The sequence below is a fragment of the Cherax quadricarinatus genome, chromosome 24 (genome assembly GCF_038502225.1).
Source record: "Cherax quadricarinatus isolate ZL_2023a chromosome 24, ASM3850222v1, whole genome shotgun sequence".
NCBI lineage: Eukaryota > Metazoa > Arthropoda > Malacostraca > Decapoda > Parastacidae > Cherax > Cherax quadricarinatus.
This window is the reverse complement of record NC_091315.1, coordinates 20,879,319-20,900,515: the sequence shown is the minus strand read 5'-3', so window position 1 is coordinate 20,900,515 and position 21,197 is coordinate 20,879,319. Positions and strand designations below refer to the sequence as shown.

Sequence of the window (21,197 nt, the reverse complement as noted above, 5' to 3'; positions counted from 1 at the left end):
CTACTGCCTCACGAACTTCCCCCACACTCACAACTGGCTCTTCCTCACTCCTACAAGATGTTATTCCTCCTTGCCCTATACACGAAATCACAGCTTCCCTATCTTCATCAACATTTAACAATTCCTCAAAATATTCCTTCCATCTTCCCAATACCTCTAACTCTCCATTTAATAACTCTCCTCTCCTATTTTTAACTGACAAATCCATTTGTTCTCTAGGCTTTCTTAACTTGTTAATCTCACTCCAAAACTTTTTCTTATTTTCAACAAAATTTGTTGATAACATCTCACCCACTCTCTCATTTGCTCTCTTTTTACATTGCTTCACCACTCTCTTAACTTCTCTCTTTTTCTCCATATACTCTTCCCTCCTTGCATCACTTCTACTTTGTAAAAACTTCTCATATGCTAACTTTTTCTCCCTTACTACTCTCTTTACATCATCATTCCACCAATCGCTCCTCTTCCCTCCTGCACCCACTTTCCTGTAACCACAAACTTCTGCTGAACACTCTAACACTACATTTTTAAACCTACCCCATACCTCTTCGACCCCATTGCCTATGCTCTCATTAGCCCATCTATCCTCCAATAGCTGTTTATATCTTACCCTAACTGCCTCCTCTTTTAGTTTATAAACCTTCACCTCTCTCTTCCCTGATGCTTCTATTCTCCTTGTATCCCATCTACCTTTTACTCTCAGTGTAGCTACAACTAGAAAGTGATCTGATATATCTGTGGCCCCTCTATAAACATGTACATCCTGAAGTCTACTCAACAGTCTTTTATCTACCAATACATAATCCAACAAACTACTGTCATTTCGCCCTACATCATATCGTGTATACTTATTTATCCTCTTTTTCTTAAAATATGTATTACCTATAACTAAACCCCTTTCTATACAAAGTTCAATCAAAGGGCTCCCATTATCATTTACACCTGGCACCCCAAACTTACCTACCACACCCTCTCTAAAAGTTTCTCCTACTTTAGCATTCAAGTCCCCTACCACAATTACTCTCTCACTTGGTTCAAAGGCTCCTATACATTCACTTAACATCTCCCAAAATCTCTCTCTCTCCTCTGCATTCCTCTCTTCTCCAGGTGCATACACGCTTATTATGACCCACTTCTCGCATCCAACCTTTACTTTAATCCACATAATTCTTGAATTTACACATTCATATTCTCTTTTCTCCTTCCATAACTGATCATTTAACATTACTGCTACCCCTTCCTTTGCTCTAACTCTCTCAGATACTCCAGATTTAATCCCATTTATTTCCCCCCACTGAAACTCTCCTACCCCCTTCAGCTTTGTTTCGCTTAGGGCCAGGACATCCAACTTCTTTTCATTCATAACATCAGCAATCATCTGTTTCTTGTCATCCGCACTACATCCACGCACATTTAAGCAACCCAGTTTTATAAAGTTTTTCTTCTTCTCTTTTTTAGTAATTGTATACAGGAGAAGGGGTTACTAGCCCATTGCTCCCGGCATTTTAGTCGCCTCATACGACACGCATGGCTTACGGAGGAAAGATTCTTTTCCACTTCCCCATGGACAATAGAAGAAATAAAAAAGAACAAGAGCTATTTAGAAAAAGGAGAAAAACCTAGATGTATGTATATATATATATATATGCATGTGCGTGTCTGTGAAGTGTGACCAAAGTGTAAGTAGGAGTAGCAAGATATCCCTGTTATCTTAGCGTGTTTATGAGACAGAAAAAGAAACCAGCAATCCTACCATCATGCAAAACAGTTACAGGTTTTTGTTTCACAGTCATCTGGCAGGACTGTATTATGTTCAAATAAATAAAATAAAATAAAGAAAATATGCACATTACTTTATTTACCATTTTTTGTAGTTTTTTCTTTTCTTTTCTAATTTTCTTTTCGTACTAACATTTGGGGCCTGAGAGACCAATACTGTATATAATGTATACACGTATATAACTCCCTGTATTGAACACAATAACCGCACTAAAGTTATTATCATATTATTGTTTACCACTTATTACAATAAACGTGCACAAATCTTGTATAATACTAATGTTCTATCATATATTTACATATTTACAATCACTGGACATGGTTTTAGAACTGCTGGAGCTTGTGGAACTCCTTGAAACAAGGCACCATGCACAGAGGTACCTTACATTCCTCACATATAAACCGAGTGTCTTTGCGTCTTTGTTGCTGTCGTTTTGTTCGTGCAGACGATGCATCTCTTCTGAGCAAATTTCTTCCGAGTTGAAGGAAGCTGTATTATGAAATTATCACCTTCCCTCCTCAAACGCTTGGGTATATCCTGAGGAGTTCGAGGACCTTGCTGTATACCAGGTGTTGTTACCTAGTACTTCATTATGAGTTGTCTGACAACAGACAAACAAAATTCACCACACGGTGGTCTGTTGCCAGTCTTCATTTGGTACACATTATATGCATTGAGCATTGAAATGTCCATGAGATGGAAGAAAAGTTTCATGTACCACTTGTAACTTTTACGAACACAATCAACAAAGCCAATCTGTATGTCACATTTGTCAACCAAGTGCATGTTTTGTATATAATCAATCACTTTCACTGGTTTTCGAATACGTTCATTAGTCATTATCAACTTCGCCGCTGTCTTGCATTTCATTACGGTGAATGGTTGTCAACCATGTGACATTTCGTTTGTTATGCCACCGTAATGCCATGATGTCATTGGCAGTAAACACCTGCACGTCATCACCATGAGCACCTGTGTTGAGCCTGGGCATATGTGTACGATTAGAACGCACTGTGCCACACACATCTGTCTTGTTCACTCACAAGAAATCACTGAGTAATGGGCTTGTGTACCAGTTATCGGTATATAATGTATGCCCCTTACCAAGATAAGGTGCCATCATGTTTCTCACTACATCACCTGAGATACCCAATAACATCTTGGTATCTTTCAATGTTTTACTTCCCGTGTATACAACAATATCCAACACCAGGCCACTGTCACAGTCACAGTGTACAAACAGTTTTATACTAAAGCATTTCCTCTTGCGGGGTATATACTGCTTGAATGACAGTCTACCTCTGAACAAAATCAAAGACTCGTCAATTACAAGATTCTTGAATGGATAAAAGTATATGCTGAACTTTTGTTTGAGATACATAAAAACATTTCTAATCTTGTATAACCTGTCATTTCTGTCAGGCCTAGTTTTGTCAGAGAAGTGCAACATAAGTAACAGTAAGATAAACCTGTTCACTGGGATGATTTCACTGAAGACCGGGGTAGAAATTAGCCGATCTGTGGACCAGTATGTTTTTATATTATGCTTATAGACATGAGGCACAAGCATTATTGTTGCAAAAAGCAAATACATTTCTGCAACAGTCATCTCTTTCCACCAGTGTAGTCCTGACTGTGGTGATATGATCGTATTTGCCATGGTGTACTCAAAATACTTATTACTTATTACTTTCCCTGATAATAGTTTCCATCAATGGCTGGTCAAAGAATAGTTCAGAGAATTCCATTTCATTTGAGGTTTCCAAGGGAACAAGTTCGTAGAATTCTACTTTCAGAGTCATCAAAGTGGTGGGGCTTGGGAACAAAATTGGGATTTTGCTGCCAATCCCAGATACGGTTTGCTGGTGGATACTGGACATCATAGGCTGGTTGTGCGGGTAGTTGTGGTGGGCTGGAGGCTGACGCTCCGCTTTGTCCTTGAACTGCGGAGTCAGCAGCGTGGGTCCCAGCCTGGGCTGTTGAGTCACGCATGGCCGTGGCACTACCATCACCACTACCATCTACTGATGCATGTTGTCTATCCATGCCAAGTGTAGCCACATCATCCTCACTATCACTATCCATACCTGGTGTAGGGCCACAGGATGTACTCCGGGATGTACTCCGTCCCCTGGGCACGGCATAGGGTACACTACCAGAGCGCATGCGGCAGTGTACATACCAACGCTTCACTGGTGAATGTTTCCTATCACTACTCGAATGATCGTCAATAGCAATAAAATCACAATCCACATCACTATCATCATTACTGAAGTTAGAGGCCTGGCCACATAAAAATAATAGTTTTCTCTTGCGTTGAGGTACAACCGACCGTGACTGATGAGTGCCCACACCAGAAGTAGAAGTTTGAGGATCGTCAGGGTTTTCTGCACTATTATCAATATCCTGGTCATTCCTTTCAGTCACTAACTGATTAAAGCCAAAGAATTCGTCTTCATTTCCACTTCCATCACTGTCAGAACTATCAGATAGGAACAGGAGAGTCCCAATTTTCCTTGGAGTGAGAGCTGCCTTGCGATGAGGCATGGTGAACAAGGGTAACTGAGCTGGCATTCCCACAATGCTATGCGGGCGCCCAGATTTTTTGTTTATGGTGCACACCCACCACACAGACCCGTTCTCTCACATGTAGGCCTATGAGCGTTTTTGCGTTAAATTTGACGGCGCTAGAATTTTGGCGTAGATCTACGGTTTGGACACTCAACATGAAGCGTAGATCTACGGGACGGACCCTGAAAGGGTTAATATTTAGTGAAGGGATTCAGGGAAACTGGTTATTTTTTATAGCCGGACTCGAGTCCTGGAAATGGGAAGTACAATGCCCGCACTTTAAAGGAGGGGTTTCAGATATTGGCAGTTTGGAGAGATATGTTGTGTATCTTTATATGTACTATATACTTCTAAACTGTTGTATTCTAAGCACCTCTGCAAAAACAGTGATTATGTGTGAGTGAGGTGAAAGTGTTGAATGATGAATGTATAATACCAATGTTCTATCATACATTTACATATTTACAATCACTGGACATGGTTTTAGAACTGCTGGAGCTTGTGGAACTCCTTGAAACAAGGCACCATACACGGAGGCACCTTACATTCCTCACACAAACCGAGTGTCTTTGCGTCTTTGTTGCCGTCATTTTGTTTGTGCACAGACGATGCATCTTTTCTGAGCAAATTTCTTCCGAGTTGAAGGAAGCTGTATTATGAAATGATCACCTTCCCTCCTCAAACACTTGGGTATATCCTGAGGAATTCGAGGACCTTGTTGTATAGCAGGTGTTCTTACCTGGTGCTTCATTATGAGTTGTCTGACAACATAAACAAAATTCACCATACGGTGGTCTGTTGCCAGTCTTTATTTGGTACATATTATATGCATTGAAATGTCCATGAGATGGAAGAAAAGCTTCATGTACCACTTGTAACTCTTACAAACACAATCAAAACCAATCTGCATGTCACATTTGTCAACCAAGCGCATGTTTTGTGTATAATCAATCCCTGTCACTGGTTTTCGAATACGTTCATTAGTCACTATCAACTTTGCCACCGTCTTGCATTTCATTATGGTGAATGGTTGTCAACAATGTGACGTCTTGTTCATCATGCCACCGTAATGCCATGATGTCATTGGCAGTAAACACCTGCACGTCATCACCACGAGCACCTGCGTTGAGCCTGGGCATATGTTTACGATTAGAACGCACTGTGCCACACACATCTGTCTTGTTCACTCGCATGAAATCACTGAGTAATGGGCTTGTGTACCAGTTATCGGTATATAATGTATGCCCCTTACCAAGATAAGGTGCCATCATGTTTCTCACTACGTCACCTGAGATGCCCAATAACATCTTGGTATCTTTCAATGTTTTACTTTCCGTGTATACAACAATATCCAACACCAGGCCACTGTCACAATCACAGAGTAGAAACAGTTTTATACCAAAGCATTTCCTCTTGCTCGGTATATACTGCTTGAATGACAGTCTACCTTTATTTATTTATTTATTTAATAAATTTTAGCATACATACAGAGGTACAAAAAAATACAGATAAGAGCAGCATGCCAAAGCCACTTATACTTTGCATAGCATTACAGGCTGGCTTAAAATTAACTTTAGATTAACTAAGCAAAGATGAAATCAGTGATAAGACATTATTGTAAACAGATAACTATAAAATACAAATGAGTATTACAAAGACAGGTCATATGGTTGCATGCATTGCTGTTCATTCAGGTAGTGTATTTAAAAAAAAATAAAGTTAGGTTTAACATTTGTGTGATATAATTGTGTGTTATAATTGTGAGTAACATTTAGGATATACAATTTATATGGTTCAGTTATTCAGTATTTATTTGGTTTTGAGTGAGTAAGTGAACTTTGAGAAGAGACTTGAATTTATAAACAGGTAGTGTTTCTTTTATATTTAAAGGTAATGAATTCCAGATTTTAGGGCCTTTTATGTGCATTGAGTTTTTGCATAGCGTGAGATGGACACGAGGAACATCAAAGAGTGATCTGTGCCTTGTATTATGGTCATGTGTTCTGTTGAGGTTGGCAAGGAGATGTTTGAGGGGAGGGTTAATATCAGAGTTAAGTGTTCTATGTATGTAATAAGTGCAATAATAAGTATGGATGTTTTCTATGGTGAGTAGGTTGAGTGTTTTGAATATTGGTGGTGTGTGTTGCCTGTAGTGAGAATTTGTTATTCTAACTGCAGCCTTTTGTTGGGTAATTAGTGGTCTGAGATGGTTAGTTGTTGTTGAGCCCCATGCACAAATTCCATAGGTGAGATAGGGGTAAATAAGAGAGTGATAAAGGGCCAGGAGGGCTGACTGTGGAACATAGTACCGTATCTTCGATAGTATGCCTACAGTCTTGGAAATTTTCTTAGAAATTTGTTGTATATGTGTATGAAATTTGAGTATTATCGAGGTGGATTCCTAAGAATTTTCCCTCTGTTAGCTTTGTGATAGGTGATCCGTTTATCGTTATGTTAAGAGGTACATCTGTAGCTCTGCTACCAAACTGAATGAAGTAGATTTAGTCAATGTTTAGTGTAAGTTTGTTAGTCCTCATCCAGGTAGATATTTTCTGTAATTCGGTGTTTACAGTATTGACTAGCGTGACTGGGCTCGGGTGAGAGAAGACGTATGTGGTGTCATCTGCAAAAAGTGTGGGTTTGAGTAATTGCGAAGCATTTGGTAGGTCATTTATGTATAGGAGAAAGAGAAGAGGGCCAAGGACACTTCCCTGTGGGACACCAACTGTAATTGGTTGTGCGGAAGAGCTTGCCCCATTTGCGTACACATATTGGCTTCTGTTGCTGAGGTAAGACTTGAGGTAGTTGAGGGAGTGCCCTCTAATACCATAGTGTGACAATTTTACGTGGAGCAAGTCATGGTCAACTGTATCAAAAGCTTTACGTAAGTCAATGAAGATCCCCAGTGGGACTTCTTTTTTCTCTATTGCAGTGTACATATGTTCTAGCATGTGTATAATAGCATCATTAGTATTTTTATTAGGCCTGAATCCAAATTGGCAGGGGTTGAGAATGTTATGGGAGATGAGGTAGGAGTAGATTCGTTTATGAATTAATTTTTCGAAGATTTTTGAGAGAGGGTGTAAATTGGATATTGGCTTATAGTTATTCAACTCTGTTTGGTCTCCTCCTTTATGAATCGGGGTGACCCTTGCTATTTTGAGAACTGTAGGGAAGGTGGAGGATTCAATGGATTTGTTAAAGAGTGTTGCAATGATTGGCGATAGTGTACTTGTGACGCTTTTTTGTATATAAAGGGTGGTAAGGTATTTAAATCTCCTGCCTTGTTTTTCAGTGCGTTGATAATAAGGGAGACTTCGTATGGGTTAGTCGGAGCTAGGAACAGTGTGTTCGGGTAGTTGCCAGTGAGGTAGTCTTTTGGTGGGGTATCTGAGCTTGGGATATTATTGGCAAGGTTTTGGCCTATAGTGGAGAAGAAATCATTGAGTCTGTTTGCTGTTTCTGTTGGTGGGAGTTGGGGTTCATCTGATTTTGCTAATTTTATTTCGCTATGTCGTAATATCTTTTTTGTTCCCAGAATTTCTGATAGGGTCTTCCAGGTCTTTTTTATATCACCTCGTAAGTTGGATAATCTGTTCTCATAATACAATTTTTTTGCCCTTCTTATCAGGCTGGTTAGGATTGACGAGTAACGTTTTGTTTGGTCTCTGGTTATGTGACCCATTCTGTACTGTTTTTCATATCGGTGTATTGTATTTATGGATTTGAGAATGCTGGGTGTTAGCCAGGGACTGTTCAGTCTCTTAGCTGTCATCTGTTTAGTTTTTTTAGGGCAGTGCTTGTTATAAAGGTATTGGGTCTTTTTTAGAAAATTATTAAAACAATCGTCAATATCTGTATAGATTTCTAGCTCAGTGTGCCAGTCAATGTTTGTTACTGCTGTTGTGAAGTTATTAATGGCTGCCTCATTGTGAAGTCTGAAGGTGACTTTTGTAGTGTCTTGGGGTATTTTACCTAGAGTTGTTATGAGGAAAGTAGGGTAGTGGTCTGTGGTATTATCTGTAATTATGCCTGATTTTAAAGGGGATATGGTGTTGGTCCAGATGTGGTCAAGTAGGGAAACACTAGTCTCTGTAACTCTTGTAGGTTTTGTTACTGTTGGTAGCAACATGCAGTTACTCATTGTTTGTGAATTCAGTAACGTGTGGGTCCTGGTCTTGCAGGAGATTTATATTGAAGTCACCTGAGAGTAGTAAGTGATCTTTGTTCATGCGTGCATCAGTTATCATACTTCCTAGGTTTTGACTAAATTGGCTAATGTTTGATTGTGGAATTCTGTAGATGTTTATCACTGAGGTTTTTGTAGGTATTTGGATTTGAGTTTAGCTATTATATATTCCCCATGTTCATCCCTTGTGCAAGTATTAGTGATACATTCTAGTTGGTCTGAGTAGTATATTGCTGTGCCACCCCCTTGTTGGTCTGGCCTACAGTTGTGTATGGCTGTGTAACCAGGAATGGCATAGACATCTGTAGTATCAGGCTTTAGCCAGGTTTCAGTTAGTGTAATGATGGACATATTGGCATGCAAGGAATTTAGTAATGCTAGGAGGTCATCATAATGCTTGCTTAAAGATCTGATTGTAGTTAAAGATAGTTATGTTGTTGGCTCTGAGAAGTGCCTTTGATTGTTCTGCTGTGTAGTAATTACAGTAATTGTTTGAATCATTTAAGTCATTAAATAAGAGGTTGGTATCAGGATCAATGCTTGTAATCATAAGATTTGTAGTGAATCTATAGTTAGAATTAAGTAAAAAATAAAGTAAATATTCTAAAGCTAAAAAAAAAAAAAAAATAGCACCTGAATTATTTAACAAATGTAAAAAATAATGAGCTAAGGTAGTTTTTTAACCCTTTGAGGGTTTTGGTCTTACTAGTACGTCTTACGCGTAGGGGTTTTTGTCGTACTAGTACGCATAAATTCTAGCGGCCTCAAATCTCGCAGGAAAAGGCTGATAAGCCTAGATGTGAGAGAATGGGTCTGTGTGGTGGGTGTGCGCAGTAGGAAAAAAATCTGGGACCCAGTGGTGCATTGTGGGAATGCCATCATAGTACACAATTTCCACCGTGCCCTGCGGTAAGAAGTTCCTCACTCCTCGGCGAATTGGGACACTTTTGTTCCCCAGTGACAGTTCTAATACAGATGGAAGTGACAGTGAAGACGAGTTTCAAGGTTCTGGTGAGGTTTTGACCGAAACTAATGACCATAATATGGGTAATAGTGAGGAAAACCCAGACAACCCACAGCCTTCCACCTCTGATGCTGGGCCATCTTGTTCACGTTCAGTTGTACCAGAATCAAAGAGGAAACTCCTATTTTCCAAAATCCCAGACTCAGATGTGAGCATTGGTGATGATAATGATAGTGATTATGAACTACAAGCTCTTCAAACTTGTTCCAAGAATGGAGGAGGAGGAGGAGGAGGAGGCAGAGGAGGAGGAGGAGGAAGAAGAAGAGGAGGAGGAGGAGGAGGAGGAAGAAGAAGAGGAGGAGGAGGAGGAGGAGGAAGAAGAAGAGGAGGAGGAGGAGGAGGAGGAGGAAGAAGAGGAGGAGGAGGAGGAGGAGGAGGAAGAAGAGGAGGAGGAGGAGGAGGAAGAAGAAGAGGAGGAGGAGGAGGAGGAGGAGGAAGAAGAGGAGGAGGAGGAGGAGGAGGAAGAAGAGGAGGAGGAGGAGGAGGAAGAAGAAGAGGAGGAGGAGGAGGAGGAGGAGGAGGAGGAGGAGGAAGAAGAAGAAGCAGAGGAGGAGGAGGAGGAGGAGGAGGAGGAGGAGGAGGAGGAGGAAGAAGAGGAGGAGGAGGAGGAGGAGGAGGAGGAGGAAGAATACGTAATGATAACAATAATACATTCTAGGTAGTAGGTTGGTAGACAGCAACCGCCCAGGGAGGTACTACCGTCCTGCCAAGTGAGTGTAAAACTGAAGCCTGTAATTGTTTTACACGATGGTAAGATTGCTGGTGTCTTTTTTTATCTGTCTCATACACATGCAAGATTTCAGGTATGTCTTGCTACTTCTACTTACACTTAGGTCACACTACACATACATGTACAAGCATATATATACACACCCCTTTGGGTTTTCTTCTATTTTCTTTCTAGTTCTTGTTCTTGTTTATTTCCTCTTACCTCCATGGGGAAGTGGAACAGAATTCTTCCTCCGTAAGCCATGCGTGTTGTAAGAGGCGACTAAAATGCCGGGAGCAAGGAGCTAGTAACCTCTTCTCCTGTATATATTACTAAATGTAAAAGGAGAAACTTTCGTTTTTCCTTTTGGGCCACCCCGCCTCGGTGGGATACGGCCGGTGTGTTGAAAGAAAGAACAATAATACATAATAATAATAATAGGTAATAATAATAATATGTAATAATAAATGTTCACCCATGACAGTAACAAGATAAGGGGAGATAACATCTGATAAGTGCTGACGTTTTATGAGGGTAAATGAGGGTAGAGCTGATGCCAAAAGATAAGATGAACATCGCCCTCCCTTTGTTTTTGCTGGTATACTAACATTTCTGTCTGTATTTGCCTGTCTGTCAAGCTCCCTGTCTATCCATCTAGCTCTCTGTCTCAGAGAGCCACAAGACTGCGTCATCACTTTTACTCACATCTTCAAGCAGAGTATAGCACTTTGTCTGGGTTTCTTGGGTTATCCTAGGTAATTTATACTATGTATACTTGTATTTATGTGTACCTGTGAGACAGAGATAGACAGACAGATAGAATGAGGGAGAAAGATAATTAGATAAAATGGAGGAGGGGAAGCAGCATCCGACCCCATTGTTTTGACAGGCCGGAGGGGGAAAGAGTAATGAGCCAATATGTCACTTTGACAGCTGCCGACTCCTTGTAATTTACACTATGGACGAGGAGGAGGAAGAGTAGGGGGAAGAGGAAGAAGAGGAGGAGGAGGAAGAGGAGGAGGAGGAAGAGGAAGAGTAGGAGGAAGAGGAATAAGAGGAAGAGGAGGAGGAAGAGGAGGAGGAAGAGGAATAGTAGGAGGAAGATTAGGGGGAAGAGGAGGAAGAGGAAGAAGAGGAGGAGGAAGAGGAAGAAGAGGAGGAGGAGGAAGAGGAAGAAGAGGAGGAGGAGGAAGAGGAGGAGGAAGAGGAAGAGGAAGAGGAGGAAGAGGAAGAGTATGAGGAAGAGTAGGGGGAAGAGGAGGAAGAGTAGGGGGAAGAGGAGGAAGAGGAAGAAGAGGAGGAGGAGGGTGGAACACTAGTACACTGGTACTGGTACACTAACATTTCTGTCTGTCTATTTGTCTGTCTGTCAAGCTCCCTGTCTATCTGTCTATCCGTCTAGCTCTCTGTCTCAGAGAGCCACAAGACTGTGTCATCACTTTTACTCACATCTTCAAGCAGAGTATAGCACTTTGTCTGGATTTCTTGGGTTATCCTAGGTAATTTATACTATGTATACTTGTATTTATGTGTACCTGTGAGACAGAGATAGACAGACAGATAGAAAGAGAGAGACAGATTGAAAGAGATAGAATGAGGGAGAAAGATAAAACACCATTGTGTATGACACCATGTTTCAGAGTTCCACAAGCTGCAGAACTAATAGGAATATGTTCAGTGACTGTATATTGGTATATATATTATAGAACAATAATAATAAACAATGTTTTGTATTGTTTGTTTTTGTAAACAAGTTTTGTAAACAATATATTGATAATTATGTTTGTGTGCTTATTGTGTTGTATACAACGAGTGTATATATGTACATTGCACCTTACTTTGGTCTCATAGGCCACATAAGTTATGTGAAAAAATAAAATAGTGAAAAAAACAACAAACCTTCAAATACAAGTAAACTAAAGTTTACCGGGTGAGCGGCAGTCGCCGCTGTTGCCATATGCGGCTCATTTTCTGCAAATTTCATGCATCCATATCTCGGTAAGTATTGATGTTAAATTTTTTTTGTTTATCCTATAATGTTTAGAAAAAAAAACTATTTTTTCATAAGAAAAAATAATTTTTTTTTTTGAAATTTGGCCGACCCTGAGAACGAGTTTCGGAGAGGGCCTGTCGACCCTCAAAGGGTTAAAGCTAAAATAAAGGAGACAATATAAAAGGGACTAAAATAATTTGTGGTGAACAAATAAAGTGATGATCAAATAATGGAGCTTGGGAATATGATTGTAGGTAGTACTTTAAAGGTAATTCTTTAAAGTTAGAATTATAATATAAAATTATAATATAAAAGGGACTAATATAAGTTGTGGTGAACAATAAAGTGGTAATCAAATAAATGAGCTTTGGAGTATAATGGCAGAATAGTGAACTTATTAACTTTAGCACCTGAGAATAGCACCTTGATTAGTTTAACAATTGCGAATATATGATCTAAGGTAGTTATATAAAGCTAAAATAAAGGACAAAAAAATATACAAGGGACTACAATTAGGTAATGTTAAACAAGTTAAATGGACAGATAGTCACTATGAGATAATATTGGTTTAGGAGTAAGATCTGATTTGTAATATTAAATAAGTTGAGCAGTTTATTGCACAATAAAAAGTAAAATAAAAAATGAGGTTGTTGGTACTAGCTAGCAAAAGATAGTTTTGGTACTTGCAAAAAAGTAATTGGAATATACACTAATTGCACACACAATAAAAAGTGACTAAAAAAACAAGTAGTGGTAAACAAAATTAAATGGACAGGTAAGAACAATGAATAATGGTAATGTCTTGGTTATAATATGATAGTAAGATGGTAGACAGGTACAAAGGATAATATAAAGGTTGGAGTTGAATATACAAACTTGAAAAATTGGCAACAAAATGTTATGGGAAGTATAAAATAATGTTTAATGTACAAAAGTAAAATTGACTGGTAGTAAATATGGTGTTTAATAAAATTTTAGTAAGTAATAATGATTACAAAAAAAGTGAAAAAGTAATGTTTATTTCATTCAATATTGCACTGGTAGTTATTCTAGAGGTTATATGGCAGTACAAGGTAATTAAGAGTACTCTAAGATAGTAAATGTGGTATAAAACAGGTAAAGGTAATTAGACAAGTAATGGTTATTAAATGTCAAAAATGTTAAGAGTAAATTGAAATTATAGTAAGAATGATAATTATTAATTTTAGTAGGTAATATCAATTGATAGTATTTAAAAAAATATGAGGTAGTAATATGGACAGAGAAAGTATCAATTCAGCTAATGTTTAAGCAAACAATAGTAAATAAGAAAATTACATAAGGTGACTTATGCTTACTAGTAAAATCACAAGATGAGGTAGTTGATTATTTAAATACTAAGAGATTGTAAAATGAAATTTGAACAATAATGGAGCAAAACATACACTACACTACGTAGGCTTTTAAGTTGGACATTGTTTAGTTATTCTCTGTAAGATTAGTATCCCTGAGAAATCGTGATAGATCATTCTCGTTCGTGATTGTGTACAGTTGACCTACATTTGTTTTCCTGACAAGAATTTTCCCATCCCGTGTGAAGCATTGGTGTATTGTGTCATTATTCTCCCGCTTAAGTTTTCTGACTCTATACAGGAGGTTCTGACGTTTTTTAGTAAGACACTCGTTTATGTATACCTCTTTCTTTACTTTAATAGATGCAATAATTAAGTCTTTTTTCCTGTCACAAAATCAAAGACTCGTCAATTACAAGATTCTTGAATGGATAAAAGTATATGCTGAACTTTTGCTTGAGATACATAAAAACATTTCTAATCTTGTATAACCTGTCACTTCTGTCAGGCCTGGTTTTGTCAGAGAAGTGCAACATAAGTAACAGTATGTAAAGTAAAAGGACACAAGTGCAACTAATGTGACATTTATTGTGGCAACGTTTCGCTCTCCAGGAGCTTTATCAAGAGCGAAACGTTGCCACAATAAATGTCACATTAGTTGCACTTGTGTCCTTTTACTTTACATATTGTCGGTAATTCTACCAACTTTATTACAATAAGTAACAGTAAGATAAACCTGTTCACTGGGATGATTTCACTGAAGACCGGGGTAGAAATTAGCCGATCTGTGGACCAGTATGCTTTTATATTATGCTTATAGACATGAGGCATAAACATTATTGTTGCAAAAAGCAAATACATTTCTGCAACAGTCGTCTCTTTCCACCGGTGTAGTCTTGACTGTGGTGATAAGATCGTATTTGCCATGGTGTACTCAAAATACTTATTACCTTCCCTGACAATAATTTCCATCAATGGCTGGTCAAAGAATAATTCAAAGAATTCCAGTTCATTGGCCGTGGTTCCAAGGGGACAAGTGGTGGGGCTAGGGAACAAAATTGGGATTTTGCTGCCAATCCCAGATACAGTTTGCTGGTGGATACTAGACATCATAGGCTGGTTGTGCGGGTGGTTGTGGCTGTGGTGGGCTGGTGGCTGACGCTCCGCTTTGTCCTTGAACTGAGGAGTCAGCAGCGTGGGTCCCAGCCTGGGCTGGCGAGTCACGCATGGCGGTGCCACTACCATCACCACTACCACCATCTACTGATGCCTGTGGTCTATCCATGCCAAGTGTAGCCACATCATCCTCACTATCACTATCTAAACCTGGTGTAGGGCCATGGGATGTACTCCGGGATGTACTCTGTCCCCTGGGCACAGCATAGGGTACACTACCCGAGCGCATGCGGCAGCGTACATATCGATGCTTCACTGGTGAATGTGTTTCCTCACTATCACTACTCGAATGAACGTCAATCGCAATAAAATCACAATCCACATCACTATCATTATCATTACTGAAGTCAGAGGCCTGGCCACGCGAAAATATTAGTTTTCTCTTGCGTCGAGGTACAACCGACCGTGAGTCACGAGTGCCCACACCAGAGGTAGAAGGTTGAGGATCGTCAGGGTTTTCTGCACTATTATCGATATCCTGGTCATTCCTTTCTGTCGCTAACTGATCAAAGCAATAGAATTCGTCTTCATTTCCACTTCCATCAGTGTCAGAACTATCAGATAGGAAGAGTAGAGTCCCAATTTTCCGTGGAGTGAGAGCTGACTTGCGACGAGGCATGGTGAACAAGGGTAACTGAGCCGGCGTTCCCACAATGCTATGCGGGCGCCTAGATTTTTTGTTTATGGTGCACACCCACCACGCAGACCCGTTCTCTCACATGTAGGCCTATGAGCGCTTTCGTGCTAAATTTGATGGCGCTAGAATTTTGGCGTAGATCTACGGTTTGGACACTCAACGTGAAGCCGTAGATCTACGGGATGGACCCTGAAAGGGTTAAACCCCATTACTCAATCAAAATTTTACACCAACAATTATATACAGTGGACCCCCGGTTTACAATATTATTTCATTCCAGAAATATGCTCAGGTGCCAGTACTGACCGAAATTGTTCCCATAAGGAATACTGTGAATTAGATTAGTCCATTTCAGACCCCCAAACACACACATACAAACACACTTACATAAATACACTTACATAATTGGTTGCATTGGGAGCTGATCGTAAAGCGGGGGTTCACTGTATAAGACATTTACTACCTCATGAATTTTACCTTAATATTAACTGGAACTTCTTGGCCAGTCTTCTGGAATGCCTCAACTGCATGTATCCATCCAATAACTGGACCCTTATCATCAGTGGAACCACGACCATATAATTTTCCATCTTTCTCAGTCAAGACGAAAGGCTCAGTGTCCCAACCATCTTCCTAAAGAAGAAAGAAAAATAATGTGTAATTACTGTACTATACAACCATATGAATTATGTGCTCCTTTCTATATTATATAGTTACTGTCACTGAAGAATAGGCAAAGAAAATTAAACAGACTGTAGTAAGTCACAAATTATATTAATAAAAAGTGATTAATAAAGTGGACTTGTCTAGCAGTCTGCACAAGTCATGCTTTGGCTGTAAAATAAAAAATCCACAAATTAGGAAAGTTATATTAAGAGGAAAATTTGGGTCATGTTCCACTTGCAGCTATGACATTACCTCTGACAACGATCCCCATGACTGAGAAGCTTCTGCTCAGTAGATACTGCTTGTTCATCTAAAAATATAACTCGTGCATAGCAATTGTTATAAAAACAGTTATAAATAATTTTTTCTTTTAGCAAATATTTGGTATAGTAAAATAATGGAAAATAGGTAGAGTACACATTAGTATAAAGAATCACTACCAAATGTAGATACAGACAATAAGCTGAATCAAATATCCGCTTTTATTATTAAAAAAAAAAAAAAAAAAATAGTACTGTACAAGAAGAAATTTAGCAAAAAACTCCCATAACAAATATACAAAACCAAGCTGATGAATAAGAAACACATGAAACACCTGGGTAGCTTTAGGTCTCTTTATTGACCATAGAAAATTTTTTGTTACAGTGGACCACAGCTTCCTGCACCTCAACCTTAAACATTATGGTAGCAGAGGTCATACACCTTCATATATAAAGTCCTACTTTACCAACAGACATCAATATGTCTGTATCAAGGGAACAACAAGAAGACAGGACAATGCCCTCAGCATTCTGCCTTCCCTCATATCCATCAATGAACTTTCAATAAATAACAAAAAGGCACAATACCATGACTGGAACAATACGCAAATAACCCGCACATAGGAGAGAGGAGCTTACAATGACATTTCGGTACGACTTGGACCATTACAAAGTCACACTAACAGAAACGAGAGAAAAGGGCAGTGTATATAGGCCAGAAGACGGATGGGACAAGAGAGGTAGTAGGAAAGGAAGTAGAGAGGTAGTTGAAGTAACAGTGGAGTCAAAAACCAAGAAAGAGGAGCACTGCAGGAGAGCTAGGGGCCCCACTAAGGGTAGGAGCAAAAACACAGGGGATTAAAAGGAATACAAAGAACCAAACACCCAAGGCAGAAGAAAAAACAAAAGCCCAAAGAAGGAGAAAAGGGAAAGGGGAAGAGAGAAGGAGAAAAAAGAATCAGGTTAAGTCACAGGTGCTCTGAAGTTTGGAACATTTTGCAAAGTAATGGGAAAGGAAGGCATCTAGAGACACAGCCAGTACCAAGATTTATAAAAGGAAAGTTGTGTATAAGGGAGGATTCAACCAGACGGCGACTGTGAATGTTAGAAGTAGGGTAGACAGTTTTAGCAGAAGACCAGTCAATAGGATGACTGTGGTCTCTGATATGACAGAAAAGAGTACTGTTGGTGTTGGCATGCCTAACATTACTTTTGTGCTCCTTGAGCCTGTCAGAAAGAGAATGGCCACTTACTCCAAAGTACTGAAGAGGACAAGAGGAACAGGAAATAGAGTAGACACCAGGAGAATCTATAGAGGAAGGAGACGTACGAACTAGATTGGTGCAGAGTGTTAGTCTGGCGAAAAGCAAGTATGATGTCTAAGGAACGGAGAGAGTTAGATTTTTTTTTAAGATTTTACCACCAAAGTGGCTAGTTTATTGTGCACCCCATATCCATCCTGTGGATGGTAGCACAAGAGCATATGGATACACAAAAGGGCCTAGGAACTAGGCCCCAAAAGGGTTAACAGGTGTACATATGGATTTATATCTACATATCTACAGTTCACTTACCTGTTACAAGCAAATTTAAGAAACTTGCTTAGTATATCTAGTACATTATTTTCATTAACCCTTTAAGGGTCCGTCCCATAGATATACGGCTTTACATTTAGGGTCCAAACTGTAGATCTACGTCATGAGCTCAGCTCACTCTGATAAACTGAGTGGTAAATTTGGGCCTAGATATGAGAGGCTACATCTATGTGGTATGTGTGCACCACATAAAACAAATCCTGCAGCACACTGTATAATGAGAGAAAAAAAAACTGAAACCACTATTTTCGATTAAAACAGCAACTTTGCAGTGTTTTTTCGTATGTTTTTTTTATAGTTGTATTTGCAATTCCTTGGTCTCATTTGATAGAATGGAAGACATATTACAGAAATAGAGATGATTTTGATTGGTTTTAGCACTGGAAATGGCTTGAAACTGAGCTCAAAGTAGCGGAAATGTTAAATTTTTGCCGATGTTCAAGAGTAAACAACCTCACACGTCTAATACACGCCAGCTGGTGGGTCTAATATACATTCACAAATGTGGTGATGATATTTATACAATTATTACAATATTGCATAACAGTAAATCTATTTTTTGGTGTGAATAAAAATTCATTATGTGAATAAAACATCAAAATGAGATTTATTTGTAAAGCCTCAAAACGTAACTAATGAACAGAGGAAACGTTAGTTTAGTGCCAGGAATGCCTACATTGTTTATTCTGGACGCTATTTTGAAATTGGAATATTTTGAACTGTGTTAAATTGGCCAAATTACCAATTTCCGATCACTTTATTTTGTAGTTGAAACAGTTGACTTGGCGATTTCTTGTGCTCAATCGATAGAAGTAATACTAGTGAAATAACTAAGAATTTGGTCAACTGGAATGATGTAATTGGCCTAAAATGGGAGTCAAAGTCGGCAAAATCGCCGATTAGTAAATATCGCTGACATCAAAATTCGCGAGAGCATAATTTCGTCAATTTTCCATCAAATTTCGTACTTTTTGTTTAATTACCTTCACAAAAAGATTCTCTACCATTTCATAAGAAAAAATATTTTTTTTTTTTGAAAATTCTTGGACACTGGGGCACCATTTCAGGTTTTGGCCTTGGACCCTGATAGGGTTAATAAGATATCTTGACATGTCACAGATTATTATACTGTCTCTGTATGCCTCAATAAGTGGACAATTAAGCACAGTGTTCAAGACAATGACCATATGCCTGACCACATAATTTGCATTTAGTTTGATCATCATGTGTGTCTCCCAAGCTGCCAGGTGTACTTGTAACCAAGCCTAAGCCTGGCCACATCAGTCTGTTCACATTGCAAGTTGCTCCATAAACTTTTATCTACATTCATGTTATCATAGTGGGTTATAGATCTACTCAGGCTTCTAACTGCATTTCTATAACAATCATTTTCATTATTTACTTCTCTCCTAACATTATTCCCAAGGCTAGACACAGATATACCAAAGTTATATTCTACATTCTCCTTCTGGGTACTCTTCTTGGCTGACATATCAACTTTATCATGAGGGAGTAATCCAGTGTGTGATGGGATCCACAGCAATTGTACATTAATTCCTTTGTCCCTGATTTTTGAGTATATATACCTGGCTTCTCCAATGAGCATGTTGCTGGAGTCATTATACGAGTTAAGAACATTCAATGATGACAATCAGTAATGATGATAGTCAAGCTCAGTGTCATAAGTTAGCTTTAGCACTATCAGGTTTGCAAACAATTCAGTTTGCAGTGCAGATGCCCAGTTGTTAATTCTTATGCCTAACTCAAATTTATTATAGTTCTTAACTAAGGAGGTGGCAACAAGAACAGATGCAGCCCTGCCAGAAGACTTCTGTTTAGATCCATCAGTGGATACAACTTGTGATAACTTATTACTACCAGCTAGGTGAGAAATTTCATCTTTAGCAGTTGCTTTAACGAGTGATTTAACCCTTTGACTGTCGCGGCCGTATATATACGTTTTACGAGGTGCCATGTTTGACGTATATATACTCAAATTCTAGCGGCTTCAAATCAAGCAGGAGAAAGCTGGTAGGCCCACATGTGAGAGAATGGGTCTGTGTGGTCAGTGTGCACCACATAAAAAAAATCCTGGAGCACGCAGTGCATAATGAGAAAAAAAAAACTCCGACCGTTTTTTTTTAATTAAAATGCCGACTTTGTGGTCTATTTTCGTATAGTATTTATGGTTGTATTCTCGTTTTCTTGGTCTCATTTGATAGAGTGGAAAACATATTACAGAAATAGAGATGTTTTTGATTGATTTTACTATAAAAAGAACCTAGAAATGGAGCTCAAAGTAGGGGAAATGTTTGATTTTTGCCAATGTTCAAAAGTAAACAAATGATGCCATTGTCCAATAAATGTCCAACTAGCCATTCTAATATGCAGTCATGAATGGGTTGATGTTATTTCTACAGTTATTACAGCATTGCAGTAGTCTGCATAATAGTAAGTCTAATATTTTTTGTTTGAATAAAAATTCAAAATAGAAAGCAAGAGTAATATCAGAGGGGCCTGGAGACGTGACTGATGAACAAAGAAAACGTTATTTTAGAGCCTGGAATGTCTGCATTGTTCATTCTGGACCTTATTTTGAAATTGTCATATTTTTTAGTTTTCGTGAAATTGGCCAAATTGCAAATTTCTGACCACATTATTAGGTAGTTGAAATCAGTAAATGGGCAGTTTCTTGTACTCAATCGATAGAAAAAATAAAGTTCTAAAGAAATAGCTATGAGTTTGGGCGACTAGAACAATGGAATTAGCCGAAAATAGGGCTCAAAGTGGGCGAAATCGCCGATTTGTAAACAGCGCCGAGGTCGCTAACTTCGCGAGAGAATAATTCCGTCAGTTTTCCATCAAATTTCGTTTTTTTGGTGTCATTACAACCGGGAAAAGATTCTCTATCATTTCATAAGAAAAAATAATTTTTTTTTTTTTTTAAATTTTGCAACACCAGGAGACACCTCAGGATTGGGGGTTGCGACAGTCAAAGGGTTAAGGAAGGGATTACTAGCAATGAGCATCTTGGGAGGAACTTGCAGGTATGTTATATTAAATGAACACATCTTCCATGGAGGGGTGAAATGCTCTTGTTGTGTACAGTGACAGTTCATGCAGGTTAAAAAACAATGTAATTGCACATTTTCACAATCCATTTAGATCTGTGTATTTTTACTTTTAGACATTTAGCAAGATTCATTGTGACAGTGTCTGGTTCATTTCTTAGCATTCTAATACCAATTACAGTGTTAATCTCAACA

General features: G+C 38.8%; 1 protein-coding gene across 4 annotated transcripts in view; it reads right to left on the bottom strand.

The window, feature by feature from the left end:
* Positions 1-21,197, bottom strand: part of Cndp2 (Cytosolic non-specific dipeptidase 2) — a 101,468-nt gene that overhangs the window by 43,000 nt on the left and 37,271 nt on the right. For all 4 annotated transcript variants that reach the window (XM_070088242.1, XM_070088240.1, XM_070088244.1 and 1 more), the window contains exon 4: positions 15,888-16,043. In XM_070088242.1, coding sequence (XP_069944343.1) covers positions 15,888-16,043 — 156 coding nt within the window. The remainder of the gene's footprint in view (positions 1-15,887; positions 16,044-21,197) is intronic.